Source organism: Ursus americanus, chromosome 12 (assembly GCF_024610735.1).
Source record: "Ursus americanus isolate L20-20 chromosome 12, mUrsAme1.1.p, whole genome shotgun sequence".
Lineage (NCBI taxonomy): Eukaryota > Metazoa > Chordata > Mammalia > Carnivora > Ursidae > Ursus > Ursus americanus.
Window position 1 is genome coordinate 56831911 of NC_142138.1, and position 19458 is coordinate 56851368.

The 19458-nt window shown below is 35.7% G+C and overlaps 1 protein-coding gene across 3 annotated transcripts in view; it reads right to left on the bottom strand.

The window, feature by feature from the left end:
* LOC123794954 (mitochondrial adenyl nucleotide antiporter SLC25A24-like) overlaps positions 1 to 19458 on the bottom strand; it is a 52884-nt gene that overhangs the window by 4847 nt on the left and 28579 nt on the right. For all 3 annotated transcript variants that reach the window (XM_045801354.1, XM_087865748.1, XM_087865749.1), the window contains 5 exons: positions 19213 to 19300; positions 17867 to 17978; positions 9025 to 9183; positions 6198 to 6350; positions 857 to 964 (listed from right to left, as the gene is read on the bottom strand). In XM_045801354.1, coding sequence (XP_045657310.1) covers positions 857 to 964; positions 6198 to 6350; positions 9025 to 9183; positions 17867 to 17978; positions 19213 to 19300 — 620 coding nt within the window. The remainder of the gene's footprint in view (positions 1 to 856; positions 965 to 6197; positions 6351 to 9024; positions 9184 to 17866; positions 17979 to 19212; positions 19301 to 19458) is intronic.

Consider the following 19458-nt stretch of genomic DNA (forward strand, 5'->3'; position numbering starts at 1 on the left):
TTTGCCTCCATTCCTTTGTTTAAGTCATTATATGTCCACCTGAAATGCCTTCCCTCATTATCTCTGAATGTCCAAAATCGAAGCCAAACTCACATATTCTATTCATGTCTTTCATGAAACCCCTAACTGGCAGTTAACTTCTCCCCTCTGAATTTCCATGGCACTTCATATGGATCTCTCTTCTAGAATTTATAGTTTCTATTTTGGATCATCATTATTGATGTACATGTTTTATCTCCTCATCTCAACTTTAAGTTCCATGACCAAAATGCCTATCTGATTTGTCTCTGCATCTAGAAAAATACCTTAAACTTAGTGGCTGTACAATACAGATTTGATTTGATTAATGATTAAGTGATTCTATCAGTCAAGCAAGCAAGCAATGATTTTTTTTTTATCTTCTTGATACATCTACAATACTACCTTCATCCTAAATAAACAACCAAACAAAAGAAAACACTTACTAGGGCCAACTAACACTTGGTATGAGTTTTAAATCCTGTAGCTATAAAGTTGTTTATTATACAAAATCCTGATCAACTTCCATTTATTTCAAAAGTTATAATTTGTGGGGCACCTGGGGGGCTCAGTCAGTTGGGCATCCAATTCTTGATTTTGGCACAGGTCATGATCTCAGGGTTGTGAGATCGAGCCCAGAGTGGAGTCCGGATCAGCAGGGAATCTGCTTCTCTCCTTTCCCTCTCCCTCTGCCCTTCCCCCTGCCACCCCCCCACCCTGGGTTACATACATACACTCTCTCACTCTCTCTCAAATAAATAAATAAATAAATATTTTAAAAAAGTTATACTTTGTATTGAAAGCATTACTTTACTTAAAAATTTACAATCATACATACCTCCATGGGGTAAATACAGGTCTGGGCAGTTGCACCAGCCAACGAGCCAGATACAAATCTCTCAATAATTCCTACTTTAGCACCATCAAAACTAAGCCATTTCTTATACTGCATAAATAAAAGTATTGAAATGTACAGTATTACTGAAATAGAATATAGATATATTTTCTAAGTTTATAACATTAATTAGTAGTAGAAAATTATTTGAAAAAGTATTCCAGACACCTGACATTAGAATACTTGGTTTTAATTTTTACGCAGTTAGTTAAGATAGTAAGACTTCTCCATTCAATATCCTTTTTCCTTTCCCCCCCCAAAATGAGTTAGCAACATCAAATCACTTAAGCATATTCATGAATGTACTATTTCATAAGGAGCATGCAAATGACAAAAAGGAGGCAGAGATTGTATCTGTTATGTCTTTTTCACCCCAGGCCTTACATATGCAGGGTTCTTAATAAGTATTTGGTTACTGGATAATCAAGAAGAGTAACAATGTGAGAAGCTCTTTCCATTACAACGAACAAGGGGTTACTCTAGTTAGCTGTACTGCTAGCCCTGGGCCACTGGCCTCTATCTCATTTAAGCTACTGTATTCTGGAATCTGTTTGTTGTAACAGCTTAGGATGAACCTGAACAAAAACAGGAACTGGTTCCTAGATGTAGGGTACTACCATAACTAAAACCTAAAATATGTGACACTGGCTTTATTGTCAGGACACAGGTATTGCAGTCTGAGAAGATGATGATCTTTCTAATGCTTTCTGGAAATGCTTGATAAAATTGCCTGCTGTAATAATTTGGAAGGTAGATTGTGTGCTTTTTGAGCCTGAAGTTCTAGGAAAACTGATTGTAAAATCTCAGAATGTTGGTTAGTGTTGCCTACTCCTTGCTGCTTTTAACAAGATCTATTAACACATGACCTAATGCATCTCTCTGATTTTCAGCCTTAAGGCATTTTCCAAAGCCAATTTGCAAGCAGAAATGGAAGGAAAAGGAGCTCTACTAAGGGAGTTTTCTTAGCCTGGCTTGGTAGTCAAGAATGGTGGGCTTCCAAGTTGGAAAAGCCACCTGCTCTGTACCCCAACAGAAGGAAATTAGATGCCCTAAAGAGATTAGGGGTCTTGTCATCCAATTTCAGCCTACTGTTTCAGTTGACATCAATGTAGCCCACTATAAAAATGAGAGAGAAGGGGAATGACTAAGCACAAGAACTAGAAAATAAAACATCAGAGAAGAGATTTTTAGATATGACTACTCTGCGTGGTATTGACTGGAAACAAACAGAGAAAAAGTGTAAGAAGTTTTTGAAAGAATTGTATGCTAGAAAACCCATAAGCAAAGCCTACAAAACCCTGTGTTCCACTGTTCTCTGAAGCAACTCTCAGGCCCCAAACATAAGCAGGATTTCACTGGCCATGGCAGACCCTTCCAGAGCCCCACATCACATCTCGATGTTTCTGTGCAGACTCACAGACTCACTTCACTGATAGAAACCCATCAAAAGCAAAAGCTCTCATCTCTCTGTTTTTCTGCCTCCACGCCTTCTCTGAAGCTGTGGGAGCCAGTCCAGCCCAGAAGTCTGGAGAAGTTAAAGTCCTAAGAGCAATCTTCATACAATATGGGGCAGAAACTGGCAGATAAATAGCTCAGCTTCTTCCCTCAGACAGATAATTCTGGGAACTATTCTGTACACTTCCTAGAAGTCCCTCAGAATCAAGCCCCTACTGCATATAGCTGAAACCTCACTTATTTACCCTTGTATTGGCTTTTCTTCTTTCTGTGTCTCACTGTCCCTGCTTCCTCACTCCTGCTTCTTCACAAATAATCTAGCTGCACCCAGACTCTTTTCAGGGGGAATCCAAAGTAAAACAATTAGTATTACTTCAAACCTGGTCCTATGCATCAATTAAAAGCCAGGGATTGTCAGGGTGGATCAAAAAAAAAAAAAAACACTCAACTATATGTTATCTACAAGAAACCCACTTTAGATATTAAGACACATATAGATTAAATGTAAATGAATGGAGAAAAATATGACACATTAACACCAATTAAAAGAAAGTGTGAATAGCTATATTAACTTCAGACAGAGCAGACTTCAGACCGAGGAAAGTTACCAGGGATAAAGAAAGTATTACATACTGATAAAAGGGTAAATTATCTAAGAAGATATAACAGTCCTTAGCACCTATGTGCCTTACAACAGAGCATCAGACTACATGAGGCCAAAGCTGATAGCAGTACAATGAGAAATAGATGAATCCAGGGGCACCTGGGTGGCTCAGTTGGCTAAGCGTCTGCCTTCGGCTCAGGTCATGAACCAGGAGTCCTGGGATCGAGACCCGCAATTGGGTTCCCAGCTCAGCAGGGAGTCTGCTTCTTCCTCTGCCCCTCACCCCACTCATGCTCTCTCTTTTGCTCTCTCTCTCAAATAAATAAAATCTTTTTAAAAAAAAGAAATAGATGTATCCACTATCATAGCTGGAGATTTCAGCACCCTCTATTAGAAATGGACAGATCCAGGAAAAAAAAATCAGTAATGACATAGCTGAACTCAACACTACCATCAATCAACTGTATATAACTGACATCCAGAGACTATTTCATCCAACAATAGCACAGTACACATTCTTCTCAAGCTCACTTGGAACATTCACCAAGAAAGACCACATTCTGGGCCATAAGACATGACTTAACAAATTTAAAAAAATGAAAAGCATACCATGGCTGCTCTGAGACCACAATGGAACAAAATTAGAAATCAGTAACAGAAAAATATTCTTTTAAAATACCAAAATATGTAGAGATTTAAAAACACACTTCTAAATAACACACAGGTCAAAGAAGAAATCTCAAGAGAAATTTAAAAATATTTTGAACTAAATGAAAATGAAGACACAATTCATCAAAAAGGAGTGGTAAGTAGTACTTAGAAGGAAATACATAGCATGAATACATATATTTAAAAAGAAGATCTAAAAATAGTAATCTGTTTCCACCTCAGAAAACTAGAAAAAGAAGAGCAAATTAAATCCAAAGTAGCAGAAAAAAATATAATAAGAATTAGAACAGAAATCAATGAAATTTAAAATAGGAAATCAATAGAGAAAATCAACAAAATCAAAAGCTGGTTCTTTGAAAAGTGGTCCTAGAAAGTAGACCTGCTGATGTTGTTAGAACTGGATTACTCACCAGTCACCTGACAACAATGGGATCTTTGTTGGTAAATGGGATGAAGATAATCTATGGTATGCTGTGGCATTACAATTACTAAGATTCTTAGTCACAGTGACCTGGGATTAAGTATTGGTAGACAGAAAAACATTACATTATGCAGTTGCCCTAATACTTGAACAGCATGGAGACAATTATAAGGATTGTGAAGTTGGCTGATCCTAATTCACTATCTTAGAAACTCTGAAGGAGGACAATGTCAAGGTTAAGTCATCTAACTATCATCTTAAAGCATATTATGAACACTATGAGGCCTTCATAGCAGTATTTGGATGATCCTCATAGACTGCTAAAAATCAGGCCCAGTATATAAATGTACAGATAACAGAGTTACTAAGGAAACAATGCAGAACCTCAAAAGGTCTCCTATGGTAAAGTGAGGACCCGCACTGGGAAGGAGTAGGATCCTGATACACGGGATGGGAACATTTAGGTGTATATGCCTGACAAATCTGAGCTCCCAAATTCACCAGCACCCTCCAATTTGGCAAAAAGTTGTCCCCTTCCCACTGCTAGAGCAGAACAGCTTCTCTTTGTACTGAGGCCATGCACGTAAAGGCCTCAAAGAGGCAGATGCTTACCGAGAGGATGTTTGCTCTCCTCACAATCTGCCCACTCCCCCCACCTCCGCTGACTGCCCCCCAACCAATAACTTATATAGAGTCAGTCCTCAGATAGCCCAAGGACCTGGCTATTATGGACTGGAAGGAACCAGGGAAATAGTGTGGGAGTGGGTAACAAGAGCACTAATGGTGGGCATCTGAGGGATGGAATAAAATGCTGGATAGAGAAGACTATTGATGTGGAGCACTCTCCCATGACACAGGACTCCCGAAACCTATCCTAAAATGCTGTTGGAACTACTCTTTAAAGCTTGGACACAACTCTTGGCTGATAGCAAGCAAGGTGGTGATGCCGAAGTCTTGACAGATTGTTGAGGAAGGAATAAGTAGACTGAGGAAGGTGGAAATATTACAATGGACTTTATCACAAGACTGGAGAACCTACTGGTAGACTATGTTTCTAAGATAAGAAGGGAGTCCTTGTTGAAAGACCTAAAGATGACTGTTCTTCGGGTTGACAGCAGGGGACGTTGCCATGAAACTATAGCTACCATAAATACCTCCGATGAGTCTGCACAAAGTAAATTGAAAACCTTTGGGAAAGGATTCACCATTCTAGATGTCGTTAAGAACATTCATGATTCAAGGAAGAGGTCAAAACATCAACATTAACAGGAGTTTGGAAGAAGGGGTTCCAGACTTCAGCGGAGACCGTTACTGCAGGTGTCATGGAAACAGCAAGAGAACTAGAATTAGAAGTGGAGCCTGAAGATGGGACTGGATTGCTGCAATCTCATGATTAAATTCCAATGGATAAAGAGTTTCTTCTGATAGATGAGCAAAAAAAGTGGTTTCTTGAGATGGAATCTACTCCTGGTGAATATGCTGTGAAGATTGTTGAAATGACAACAAAGGATTTAGACTATTACATAAACTTAGTAAAGCAGTGGCAGGGTTTGAGAGGACTGACTCCAATTTCGGAAGAAATTCTGCTGTGGGTAAAGTGCTAGCAAACAGCATCACATGCTACAGAGAAATTGTGAAAGGAAGACTTAATCAATGAGGCAAACTTCACTGTTGTCTTATTTCAAGAAATTGCCACAGCCACTCCAGCTTTCAGCAACTGCCACCCTCCTCAGTCAGCAGTCCACAGCATCCAGGCAAGACCCTCCTCTAGCAAAAAGATTACAACTCACTGAAAGCTCAGATGATGCTTAGCATTTTTTAGCAATAAAGCACTTTTAAGTAGAGTATAAACATAGGTGTTTTTTTTTTTGACATAATGCTATCATATACTGAATAGACTACAGTATAGTATAAACATAACTTTTGTATGTACTGGGAAACCAAAAATTCATTTGACTCACTTTATCACGCTGGTCTAGAACCAAACCCACAATATCTTCACAGTATGCTTGTATTTACAGTAGTATCTATTGCTAAGCACATTCCAGTTTTCTCTCTCATTAAAGTCTAAATTTTTTAAATTAAATTTAAATTCTGATCTTTATCATAAAATTCCCTAATCGATAACATTTTACCTGTTCATAGGCCCCAATCTTGAGAGCTGTCTCCGGTGCAATTTTAAAAACATTTACACCATTTCCCCGCCAAAGAGAACGAATTCCTCCTTCTTTTAACATCTGCTCAAACCCACCAATCAATCTCATTCTCCTTGACTTTAAACTATGAACCTAGAAACATACAGGAAATTTATTTTTAAATTTATTTTGCTAGTAATATAGCATTGATGCTATTATTGCTAATAAAATAATGATACATAAATGTAGAAATCTATGAACTTCAACACCATTTTCATTGTCCTTTAGAGACATATAAAACTGATATATTAATTTTTTGTTGTTCCCAAATACATACTTTAATCTCATACATCAAAGAGAGCAACTTAAAGAAAACAAGAATGACTTAATTACCAGAGAATTTTTGCATATACAAAATGTGTTGTTGCTGCTAAAATTTTACAAGATTATTAAAGAGTACACTGAAATATGCACAGAAAAAGGAATGGATGAGAATATATCAAACTTTCAATAGTGCATACTTCTGGGTAACAAGGTGTTATGGGTTGAACTGTGTCCCCCCAAAATTTCTATGTTGAAGTCCTAATGCCCATTATCTCAGAATGTGACCTTATTTGAAGATAGGGTCTTTCTAGAAATAATCAAGTTAAAGTAAGGTCTTAATGCAGGTCCTAAAAACTAATATGATTAGTGTCCTTATAAAAAGGGGGAAATGTGGACTCAGAGACATGTACAGAGGGAAGACAACATGAAGAGGCACAGAGGAAAGACAGCCATCTACAAGCCAAAGAGAGAGACCTGGAATAGATCCTTTCCTCACTGCCCTCAGAAGGAATCAACCATGCAGACACCCTGATCTCAGACTTCTAGCCTTCAAAACTGTGAGACAATAAACTTCTGTTGTGTAAGCCAGTCAGTTTGTGGTATTTTGTTACAGCAGCCCTGGCAGACTGATACACAAGGATTACATGTCATTTTAAGGTCTTCTGTTATACTTTTCTGTATCTTCCCATTTTTCTAATGTATTATTTTACAATAAGAATACTTTTTTTTAAGAAAGTGGAAATTAGAACGTTAGTAAAATACCCTCCTGTCTATAATATAAGGGAATGATAATGGGAGAGAGCAAGTTGAAATGGGCATTCTCATCTCCTGTGGGAAGAAAAAGTCTGGAAAAGAATTTAACAATATACACACATGCACACACACACACACACACACACACACACACAGCCTTAAAAATGTTCGTATCATTACTTAACTTCTAGGAACTCTTTCTAAATAAATAATCCTAAATATGAAAAAAAAGATTCATAAGCAATGATGTTCATCATTATGAACTAATATGAATTATAATTTTAAAAGAGTTTTTAAAACCACCTACATGTCCAAGAATAGGAAAAAATAATTAAAAATTAATATGACACATCCACTTGAAATAATAGTCATTAAAACCTGTATTTGAAGAATACACAAATATTTGAAATATTTGACGAATATTTGAAATAACATGAAAAAATACTCATTCTATACTGTTAATCACAAAAACAAAAAACAATCTATAAATTATTCATAAAGTGAACACTGATACTGAGTAAGGGCATTACTGCTATAGATATAGGAGATCCGGAGAAAGAAAGCCCAAATCTGGTCAGGGTTGCATTGTGGATACAGATCTGAGTGTTCACAACTTGGTAATTGTAAAAAAGTGGGAGAAGGATATTCCTAGGCTGACGTTATTGTGCCTTATCACATGGTGCCCACAAAAGCTAGCAGGATCTGCAAACTTTCAATCTCCCTGCAGAAGATGGTGGCCACCAATACATTGTCAGAAAGCCTGTGAACAAAGGGGGTGCAACACCCAGGACCCAAGTGCCCAGCATTCACATCTCATTGCTCCGCGTGCCCTGTGACACAAATGATGCCTCTGAAGAAAGAGCTACTAAGAAAAATAGGAAGAGTCCACAGAACATGCTAAACTTTTGGCCAAGAGAAGGAGGGAAACCAAAGAAGAACATCAGGAACAGATTGTCAAGAGATGGAGGCTCTCACCTCTGACAGCTCCTACTTTTACATCTGAGTCTGTCAGAATTAAGATCTTCTAAGAGCAACAAATAAATAAGATCATACAACAACCAAAAAAACCTATTAATAATCCATTACCAAATGTCACTAACCAAAAAAACAAAAGACAATGAAACACCCACCAGGTATGTAAGTTTATTAGAAATTTAAACTCACTAGATTGTGAGTTATTAATTTTTGTATCCTTGTGAAGAAAATATTCAGCAAACATTAGATTTTAATTATGACAGTTAATAGATTAAACTATGCACTACTAAAACTACTATTGACAATCCATTACTCAGTAAAATAAAGATAATTAGACAACATTATCTCTAGTGAGACATCAGTCAATAGCACACTCTAAGTAACTTATTTGCCAATTCCTAGAAATATGCTTAATACTTAAATAGTACAGGAGAACCATGCTATTATGTAGGTGCAGGGTGTAGAGATAATCAATAAATAAGACTAATGGTGTCTTATCACTTCTTTGATATAATTAGTTATATTTCTGAAAAAACGTCTAATACAGTGTTCTATTACTATCATTTCAAATAAAAATTAATTTAAATAACACACAAGCATCTTTAAGAAAATTTAAAAATCTTTTAATATTGAAAATAAGAAAATTTGCATTTTCAGAAAAATGTGAAACTTTAATGAGAAATAGTATGAAATGTGCCAAAACATTTCTTTTTGAAAAGTTGTCAAAGGTTTTTCAAGTGACTTTAATGCTTAAGGGGTCAAGTATGCCAACTACCTGCATCATGACTTTCAAGCGGTCAAAAGGTGCCGTGCATGTCCTCGCAACTGCACCAGCCATGCCCCCTGCCACCAACTGCCTCCACCAATCTCCAGAATGCTTTTCTTCTTCAGTAAATTCATCTGGAATAGATATACTCTCCCCTATATCAATTATCTGATAAAAATGTAAAAATGAATTACACAATAAAGTATACATACTTGATAAATTAAAAGGATACTTTTTTTAAAAAGGATAATTTTTTACGAAGACCAAAAACCCAAAGATCTTTTTCATAGCTCACCTCCTATTAATGAATACTGACAATTTTCTCAGCACTGGTACTAGACCAAATGATTTTTAATAATACATTCACATATAGATTTAAAATCCATAAAATCAATTCCTATTAAATTCGACTTATTAATTGCAAATTCTCAAGCTATTTAGATTAATCTCTTCCATGAAAAATGTAAACACTCAATGCAGGGATCATGTCTTAGTCACACACCACAATGTCTGCCATACAATATGTAAGGAATAAATGCTTAATTAAGTTTGTCTACTTTATTTCAAATTCTCTTGAATTCCACTGTGTACTTACCTAATCTGTCAGAATTCAAGAGTAGTATTTTATACTCTTATACTTCTTTTCTATTATTTACATTGACTCTTCTCAATGACAATTTATTTTTTTTAAAAGATTTTTTATTTATTTATTCGACAGAGAGAGAGACAGCCAGCGAGAGAGGGAACACAAGCAGGGGGAGTGGGAGAGGAAGAAGCAGGCTCCCAGCGGAGGAGCCTGATGTGGGGCTCGATCCCATAACGCCGGAATCACGCCCTGAGCCGAAGGCAGACGCTTAACAACTGAGCCACCCAGGTGCCCCCTGAGTGACAATTTAACGTAAGTAATGAATCATGGAAATTTACATCAAAAACTTGGGATATACTGTATGGTGACTAACATAACATAATAAAAATTTATCATAAAGAAAAAGAAAACATACATATCAAAAAAATGACAATTTTCTTCTTAAAACTCTGAACTTTAACAAGTTTTACATTTCACTTTATTTTCAGTCATCATACTTGCTTTTGCTAAGATTATCCATTTCTGCTAAATGTTGAGGCAATGTGACTCACTGAAAAGGGTGTCACACTGGATACAGGGGATCTAGGTTCCATTACTTGTCAATCATGGCAGACAAGTCACTTCTCTGCTTCTTAGTTTTCCCACCTTTATTTATGCATTCATTGGGTGCCCCCTTTCCAAGTACCATTCCACCTCAGAACTTTGTACCTTATTTTCTCTCTCCCTAGGACATTTCTCCTTGGCTCTTTCCATGCATTCCTCTCTAATACTTAGCACAATCTTTATTAGTTCATTTCTTTATTTTTTTATTTTTTTTAAGATTTTATTTATTTATTGGACAGAGAGAGACACACAGAGAGAGGGAACACCAGCAGGGGGAGTGGAAGAGGGAGAAGCAGCTTCCCACTGAGCAGGGAGCCCGAAGCGGGGCTCAATCCCAGGACCCTGGGATCACGACCTGAGCCGAAGGCAGACACTTAATGACTGAGCCACCCAGGGGCCCCTTTATTAGTTCATTTCTATCTATTGCTTGCTTCCTCCTTTAGAAAATAAGCCTGATAAGAGCAGCAACCTGGTCTTTTTTATGCACTGTTGTAAACCTTGCACTTTGGTCAGTGGAGATAAGTGTGCTCAATAAATATTTGTTGAATTAATAAATTAACACACCAGGTGCTGGGCTGTGCATTCATAATATGGTGCAGAAATTACATTTCTTCCCTCTGGGAGTTTACAGTATAATACAAAAGATAGGAAAGGAAACAAGCAATTATAACACAGAGGAATAAGTACAATAACAAGGGTAGCAAAAAAGTGTCTTAAGAACACAGTACAGAGACATTTAACAGAGTGTAGAATTTTTAAGTTTTTGTTGGGGGGAGATGAGTGGAACTGTTAAGGAACACTTTTCACATAAAGTGACTTAGAAGTAGCAAAATAATATGAATCCAGGTATTCTGACCTCAAAGTTTACCTTCTCGTCCATCACACTGTACTATCCCTATAAAAGTACGGATTGGCCAAGAGAATATTCTAAGGCAAAGAAAATAATTTATTCAAAGACATTAGATATTCTAAGAACTGCAAGACTATATATAAGGATTGAAGGAGAGTAAAGGAAAGCTCAAGACCTTGGAATAAGTTTGGCATTTCTGGCCTGGGCAATTAGGAAGGTGAAGACACCATTCAGTGAAATGCTAAAAGAAAAATCTAGGGGACAAATGACGTGGTGTGTGTGTTTGAGGTGTCCCAATTGATATCCAATAAATGCTTGCACATGCAGAAGGAAGGTGTGCTCTAGAGACATTAGATTTAGAGCAATCAATTAGCCTATCTGGTAGTTCAACATGGAAGAGTAAATAGGATTGCCTAGGAAAAAAATATACAGAGTGAGAGGCTAAGAAAGTTGAAAATAGAACATAGAAGAAAAGTAATATATAAGAGACAGACTGAAAAAGAAGACCCTCAAGGGAGACAGAAAAGTAATGACAGAGAGGTAGGAAGAAAACCGGGAGACTGCAGTGTAAAGGAAGCCAGGTGAAGAGAACATGTAAAAAGAGAGAGTGGTAAGATCTAGAAAATATCCACTGTACTAACAGTAGGGATACTAGCTTAGTAAAAGAATTTCTACAAAGTGGTGAAAGCAAAGCCAGTTAGTTGAGAAGTGAATGGGAAGTATAGCCATGAAGAGAGAAAAAGGATAAGGTAGCTAGAAGGGACTTCAGTAGGATTACTTTTTTTTTTTTAATGGTACTGGCTTAATATGTTAAATGTCATATTTAAATGCACAATATTTAAATACAAAAAATAAAGGAGATAATGGAGATAATAAGGCCTCTGAATGGGTCAAAGATGAAATCAAAGGGAAAATCAAAAAAACATCTTGAAACAAAAGGAAACACAAAACACTAAAACTTATGGCATGCAGCAAAAGCAGTTCTTAGAGGGAAGTTCATAGCAATACAGGCCTACCTCAAGAAACAAGAAAAACCTCAATCTAAATTTAAACTTTAAGGAACTAGTATTACGCTAAGTGAAATAAGTCAGTCAGAAAAAGACACATACCATATGATTTCACTCAAATGTGGAATTTAAGAAAAAAAACAGATGAACATAGGGGAAGGGAAGGAAATATAAAATAAGATGAAAACAGAGAGGGAGGCAAACTAAATTCTAGGAAACAAACTGACAGTCACTGGAGGAGGGTGGGGGGATGGGGTAATTGGGTGATGGGCCTTAAGGACAGCACTTGATGTAATAAGTACTGTGTGTTATATGCAACTGATGAATCATTAAATTCTACCCCTGAAACTAATACAAAATAATAATTTTAAAAAAATAAATAAACCTTAAGGAACTAGAAAAAGAAAAACTAAGACCAAAGTTAGCAGAAGAAAGGAAATAATAAAGGTCAGAGAAGAAAAAAGTAAAATAGAGACCAAAAACAAAAACAAATAAGCAAAAAACAAAAGATAACCAAAACTAAGTGCTGTTTTTTTTTTAAGATAAACAAAATTGGCAAACCTTTAGCTAGTCTAACTAAAAAGAAAGAGAGAAGACTCAAGTAAATAAAAGCAAAAACAAAAGAGGAGACATTACAACCGATACCACAGAACTACAATGGGTCATAAGACACTACTCTGGACAATTATACACCAATAAGTTGCATAATCTAGAAGAAATGTATAAATTCCTAGGCATATACAACTTACTGAGACTGAATCATGAAGAAAGAGAACATCTGAACAGACCAGTAATGAGAAAGCAAATTGAATCACTAATCAAAAAAATCTCCCAACAAAGAAAACCCCAGGACCAGATGGTATTCCCGGTGAATTCTACCAAAATTTAAAGAAGAATAAATGCCAATCATTCTCAAACTCTACTAAAAAACTGAAGAGAATGGATCCCTTCCAAACTCATTTTTACAATACCAGCATTACCCTGATACCAAAGCCAGACAAGGATGCTATAAGAAAACTACAAACCAATAGCCCTAATGAACATAAATGCAAAAATCCTCCACAAAATATTAGCAAATAGAATTCAATGGCATATTAAAAGGATCATGATAAATGGGATTTATCCCTGGGATGCAAAGATGGTTCAACATACACAAATCAAAAAATGTGATAATAGAATTAAGCATAAAAATCATATGATCATCTCAATAGATGCAGAAAAAGCATTTGACAAAATTCAACATCCTTTCAAGATTAAAACTATCAAAAAATTGGGTATAGAATGAATATAACTCAACATATTAAAGGCCATATATGACAGGACCACCGCTAACATAATACTCAATGGTTAAAGGTTGAAAACCTTTCCTTGAAGATCAGGAACAAGATAATGGTGACCATTCTCACCAATCCTATACAACATAGTACTCAAAGTCCTAGCCTTAGCAGTTGAGAAAGAAAGAGAAATAAAAGGCATCCAGGGGCGCCTGGGTGGCTCAGTTGGTTAAGCCTCTGAATCTTGATTTCAGTTCATTCATGATTTCAGATTCCTGAAGTCGAGCCCTACATCTGGCTCCATACTGAGTGTGGAGCCTGCTTAAGATTCTCTCACTCCTTCTTCCTCTGCCTCTCCCTGCTCTCTCTCTCTCAAAAAAAAAAAAAAAAAAAAAAAGAAAGAAAAAGAAAAAAGAAAAAAAAAAGACCCCCTCCCTTGCTCTCCCTCTGCCCCTCCCCCTGCTCCCATTCACTCTCTCTCACTCTCTCTATCTCTCTCAAAAAAAAAAAAGGCATCCACATCAGAATGAAAGAAACAAAATTGTCTCTGTTGCAGATGACATGATCTCATATATAGGAAATCCTGAAGACTCAACCAAAAAATTGTTAGAACGAATCAATGGAATCAGTAAAGTTGCAAGATACAAAATCAATATATAAAAATCAGTTGCATTTCTATACACTAACAACAAAATACCTGAAAAAGAAATATAGAAAACAATCTCATTTATAATAGCATCAAAAACAATAAAATACTTAGGTGTAAACTTAACCAAGGAGGTAAGAGACTTGCACACTGAAAACTAAATAACATTGATGAAAGAATTTGAATATGACACAAATAAATGGAAAAATACACCACGCTCATAGACGGGAAGAATTAATATTGTTAAATGTCCAATACACAGTGACACCTACAGATTCAATACAAGCCCTATCAAAATTCCAGTGGCATTTTTCACAGAAAGAGAAAAAAAAATCCTAGAATGCAGATGGAAACACAAACCTCAAATAGCTAAAGCAATCCTGAGAGAGAATAAAGCTGGAGGGGTTATACTCCTTGATTTCAAGCTATACTACAAAACTATAGTAATGAAAACAGTATGATACTGGCACAAAAACCAATGGAACAGAATTGAGAGCCCAGAAATAAATCCTCACATATATGGTAAACTCACATTTGACAAAGGAACCAAGAATATTCGATGGACAAGGAATAGTCTCTTAAAAGAATGATGTTGGGAAAACTGGATAATCACATGCAATAGAATAAAACTGGACCCCTACCTTAAACCACTCAGAAAAATTAACTCAAAATGGAATAAAAACTTAAACATAAGATCTGAACCTATAAAACTCCTTAAAGGAAATAAGGAAAAAGCTGCTTGACATGGGTCTTGACAATGACCTTTTGGATATGACACCAAGAGCATAAATAACAAAAACAAAAAGCTTTTTGTAAGCGTCCAACTCTTGTTTTTAGCTCAGGTCATGATCTCAGGGTCATGAGATTGAGCCCCAAATTGGGCTCCACACTGACCGTGGCAAGGAGCCTGCTTAAGATTCTCTCTCTCCCTCTCCCTCTGCCCTTCCCCCACTCTTGCTCTCTCTCTATATATATATAAAAAGAAAACAAAAGCAAAAATTAATAAGTGGGTCTACATCAAACTTAAAAGCTTCTACACAGTAAAGGAAACAATCAGCAATATGAAAAAGGCAACCTACAGAATAGCAGAAAATACCTATAAATCATATATCTGATTTGGGGTTAATATCCAAAATATATAAGTGTCTCATACAACTCAATGACACACACACACACACAAAAAGCAAAAAGCCAAAACAAAACAAAAATGTACTGAAAAAAAGTATGCAAAACAACAAAATAGATATTTCTCAAAAAAAAAAAAAAAGACATACAAATGGCCAACATGTTTATGAAAAGATGGTCCACATTACTAATCAGTAGGGAAATGCGAATCAAAATCACAATGATATTACCTCTTGTTAGAATGGTTACTACCTACAAAACGAGATAACGTGTTGGTAAGGATGGAGAGAGAAGGGAAGGAACCCTTCTGCATTATTGGTGGGAATTTAATTGGTACAGCCACTATGGAAATCAGTATAAGATTCCTCAAAATATTAAAAACAGAACTATCATATAATCCAGAAATTCCCCTTCTTGGTATAAAGCCAAAGGAAATGAAATCAGGATCTTGGGGCCGCCTGGGTCGCTCACTTGGTTAAGCATCTGCCTCTTGATTTCTGCTAAGTCATGATCTCAGGGTCCTGGGATGGAGCCCAAAGTCGGGCTCCCTGCTCAGCATGGAATCTGCTTGTTTTCCTCTCCCTCTGCCCCTCCCCCTGCTCACATAAGTGTGCTCTCTCTCTCTCTCTCTCTCTCTCATTCTCTCTCTCTCAAATAAAAAAAGCATTTAAAAAAAAGAAATCAGGATCTCAAAAAGATATCTGTACCTCCATGTTCATTGCAGCATTATCCACAATAAGCAAGTTATGGAAACAATCTAAGTGTCCACCCATAGATGAATAAATAAAGAAGATGCTGTATATATACACAATGGGTTATTATTCAGCAATTAGGAAGAAGAAAATCCTGCTATTTGAAACAATATGGTTGGACTGCAAGAGCATTATGCTAATTGAAATAAGTCAAACAGAGAAAGACAAATACTGTACAGTATCACTTATATATGGAATCTTAAAAAAAGCCAAATTCATAAAAACAGAGAGTAGAATGGTGGTTGCCAAGAGCTGGGACATGAAGGAAATGGGACGATGTTGGTCTAAGGACAAAAACCTCTGGTTATGAGTTGAATAAATTCTGGGGACCTAATGTAAAACATGGTGATTACAGTTAATAATGTATTATATACTTGAAAGTTTCTAAGAGAGTAAATCTTAAATGTTCTCACCACAAAAAAAAAAAAAGATAATTATGTGAGGGTTATGGCGGGAAGTGTGGCAACCATTTCACAATACATAAGTGTATCAGATATCATGTTATGTGCCTTAACTTACACAATGTTGTATGTCAGTTCTATCTCAACAAATATCAAAAAAATAGACAAGGATAAAAATAGACAATTTGTAGGAAAGAACATGTGAATCTCTAGTATTTCTATGAAGACATGTTAGAAATACACATTAAGACAAGATACAACTTTATACCCAACAGAGTGGAAAATATTAGAAAATTGGATAATACCAAGTAATATGTAGAGAAACAGAAACCTTCATGCATTGCTGGTGGGAATGTAACCTGGTGTAGAAAGTCATTTGGGAAATAACATGGCTATTTTTCAAAGAATTAAGACTGGATAACCTCTGAAAATTTGCACATGCATACTCCTTTTGACCCAGAAATCCAGTGAAATTCTCTTATGGTACAAAAGAGGAACTTTTTTTTTTTTTTTTTTTTAGATGAAGTGGAGAAAGTCTGGATGTCTATTACTCGGGAATTGCATAAAGAAGATGTGTTCAATGCATACTATGTAGTGGTTAGAAGCAATAAACTAGATGAACACATAACAAGGACAAATCTTAAAATCATAACACCGAGTGAACAAAGCAAGAAATCAGTTGTGGCCTTCAGCAGAATACTATCTATGTAAATTAAACACACACATGAAACATTACATGATTCCTAAGAATATATACATATCCAAGACACAGACTACACATATTAGAATAAGTGGCTATCATAATAAGTAACACTTATTGAAGACATATATGACCTGCCCAGCCCTTTTCTAAATTCACTAATGTACTAATTTAATTCCCAAAACTCCTACCATTACTATCCCCAGTGCATAACTGAGAAAACTGAGGCACAGAGGGGGTTATATAGCTAGTGGGTGGCAGAAGTGAAATTCAACCCTAGGCATCTGACTCTGAGGCCTATGCTCTTTGTCCTCCCCTGTATCATCTATGAAGAGGAGGATGCAAATAGTATGCCATGAATAAATGATTAACTTAACATCCTGCATTGAGATCTAAAAAAGAAAAAACAAGTTTTTGATTATAAAACCTCATTTGTTCCTCACAACTCTGAGTCGAGTGCTTACATAAAAAGAAGAGGTAGATTACATATTTGATCCTTTCTGATTCTGAAATTTTGAATCTTAATCTTTGACTTTAAATTCCCATGATAGAAAGCTAACTGAGTATATCATCTCTGACATACTCTGGGAAAAAAGAAAAGTATATTATTTTTCCACTTTCCTAGGACGGTTAACTATATCAGAGTAATTTATTCTCAACACAAAGTAGGTCCCTTCAGTAGATGAGTATCTACTTTAAGATCTAGGTTTTAGTAAACAAAGAAATTGTAGTAGCTATGTTTGTACATAAAATACTAACAGTCCTTACTCAATTAGTAGAACATTTTAAGGAGAGAATATTGTTAATTTAGCCACTGATGCTGGAAGTATTATAGAGGTTACATAATCATAAGAGCCATGATATTTGTAGAAAAATAAAAATAGAGTAAAATACAAAGCAATCTTACAGTAGAATGCTTCCAGAAACGAGCAATTTCATCAATATTTGTTGCGGGATGAAGTAAAAAGTAGTATTTCCATTCATCCCAGTCTATTGTCATTGTTCCATCACTATCGATGCTGAAATTTAAAACAAAAATAGTGCTTATAACATTTATAACAAATACTCTAAGAATAAGTACTAAGAATACTCTGTTGAATATTTTAAAAGTTGCTAAGATAGATCTTACGTTAATTGTTCTTACATGGAGACAACTTAAGTGTCTACCAATGGATGAAAGGATAAAGAAAATGTGGTATGTGTGTGCAATGGAATATTATTCAGCCATAAAAAAAGAAATCTAGCCATTTGAGACAATATAGATGGACCTTGAGGGCATTTTGCTAAGTGAAATAAGTCAGACAAAGACAAATACCACATGATCTCACCTATAAGTGAAATCTTTAAAAAAAAAACGAAAGAGCTCATAGATACAGAGAACAGATTGGTGGGTGGTTGCCAGAGGTGGAGGTTTAGGGGATGAGTGAAATGGGTGAAAGAGGTTGAAAGGTACAAACCTCAGTTATAAAATGTGTCACGAGAATGTAATGTACAGCATGGTAACTATAGTTAATAATACTGTGCTGTATAGTTTTGAAAGCTGCTAAGAGAGTAAATCTTAAAAGTTCCCATCACAAGAAAAAAAATTTTAATTACATATGGTGAACGATGTTAACCAGACTTATTGTGATGATCATTTTACAATATATACAAATATCAGAACATTACATTGTACACCTGAAACTGATGTTATATGTCAATTATACTTCAATAAAAAAGAAATAAATTTAAGTTTTAACTACAAAAAAGTATTCTTATCACAAAAAATAATAGTTATAAATAAGACGGTGGGAGGAAACTTTTGGAAGGGATGGATATGTTTATGGCATAGATTGTGGTAATGGTCTCCTAGATGTATACTCACTTCCAAACTCATCAAGTTGTGTATATTAGTTATGTACAGCTTTTCGTATGTCAAAAAATTCAAGTTTAAAAAATTTTAAATCAATTGCTTAAGAGAATTACACCTATTCTTTAAACTAAAGCAGGCACAATTTTATTCTAGGGACTTTGTAACGTGTGAACACTTAATGATTTAGTCAACAGCATTCTCACAATTCAATAAATTTCTTAGGGATCTTTCTTATAGCAATGTCAATAAAAGCTAATATTATCAAATCTAAAAAGAAAGGCATGCAGGCAGGAAAGGAGGGAGGCAGGCGGGGAGGAAGGAGCTATATCTATAGCAATTAGTTTCTAACATGGAATATTAAATAAAAATAAAAACTATCAAAAATAAGGATAAGGCCTGACCTTTGTAGAATTTTTTTTGCCTGAGCATCAGAAATATTTATACCCAGTGATTTCAAAGCAGCAATTATTTCTGAAGTTTCTACTATTCCTTTAAAAAGTGAAAAAATGTCAAATTAAATTATCTGCAAAGATAACAAGGCAAAATATACTTAGAATGCAATAGTCTTTAAAAAGCCCATGTTTTTGAGACCCACAATCCCATATTCACAATACAAAGACTAAAAGCTCTGAAAACTAAAAGACTTT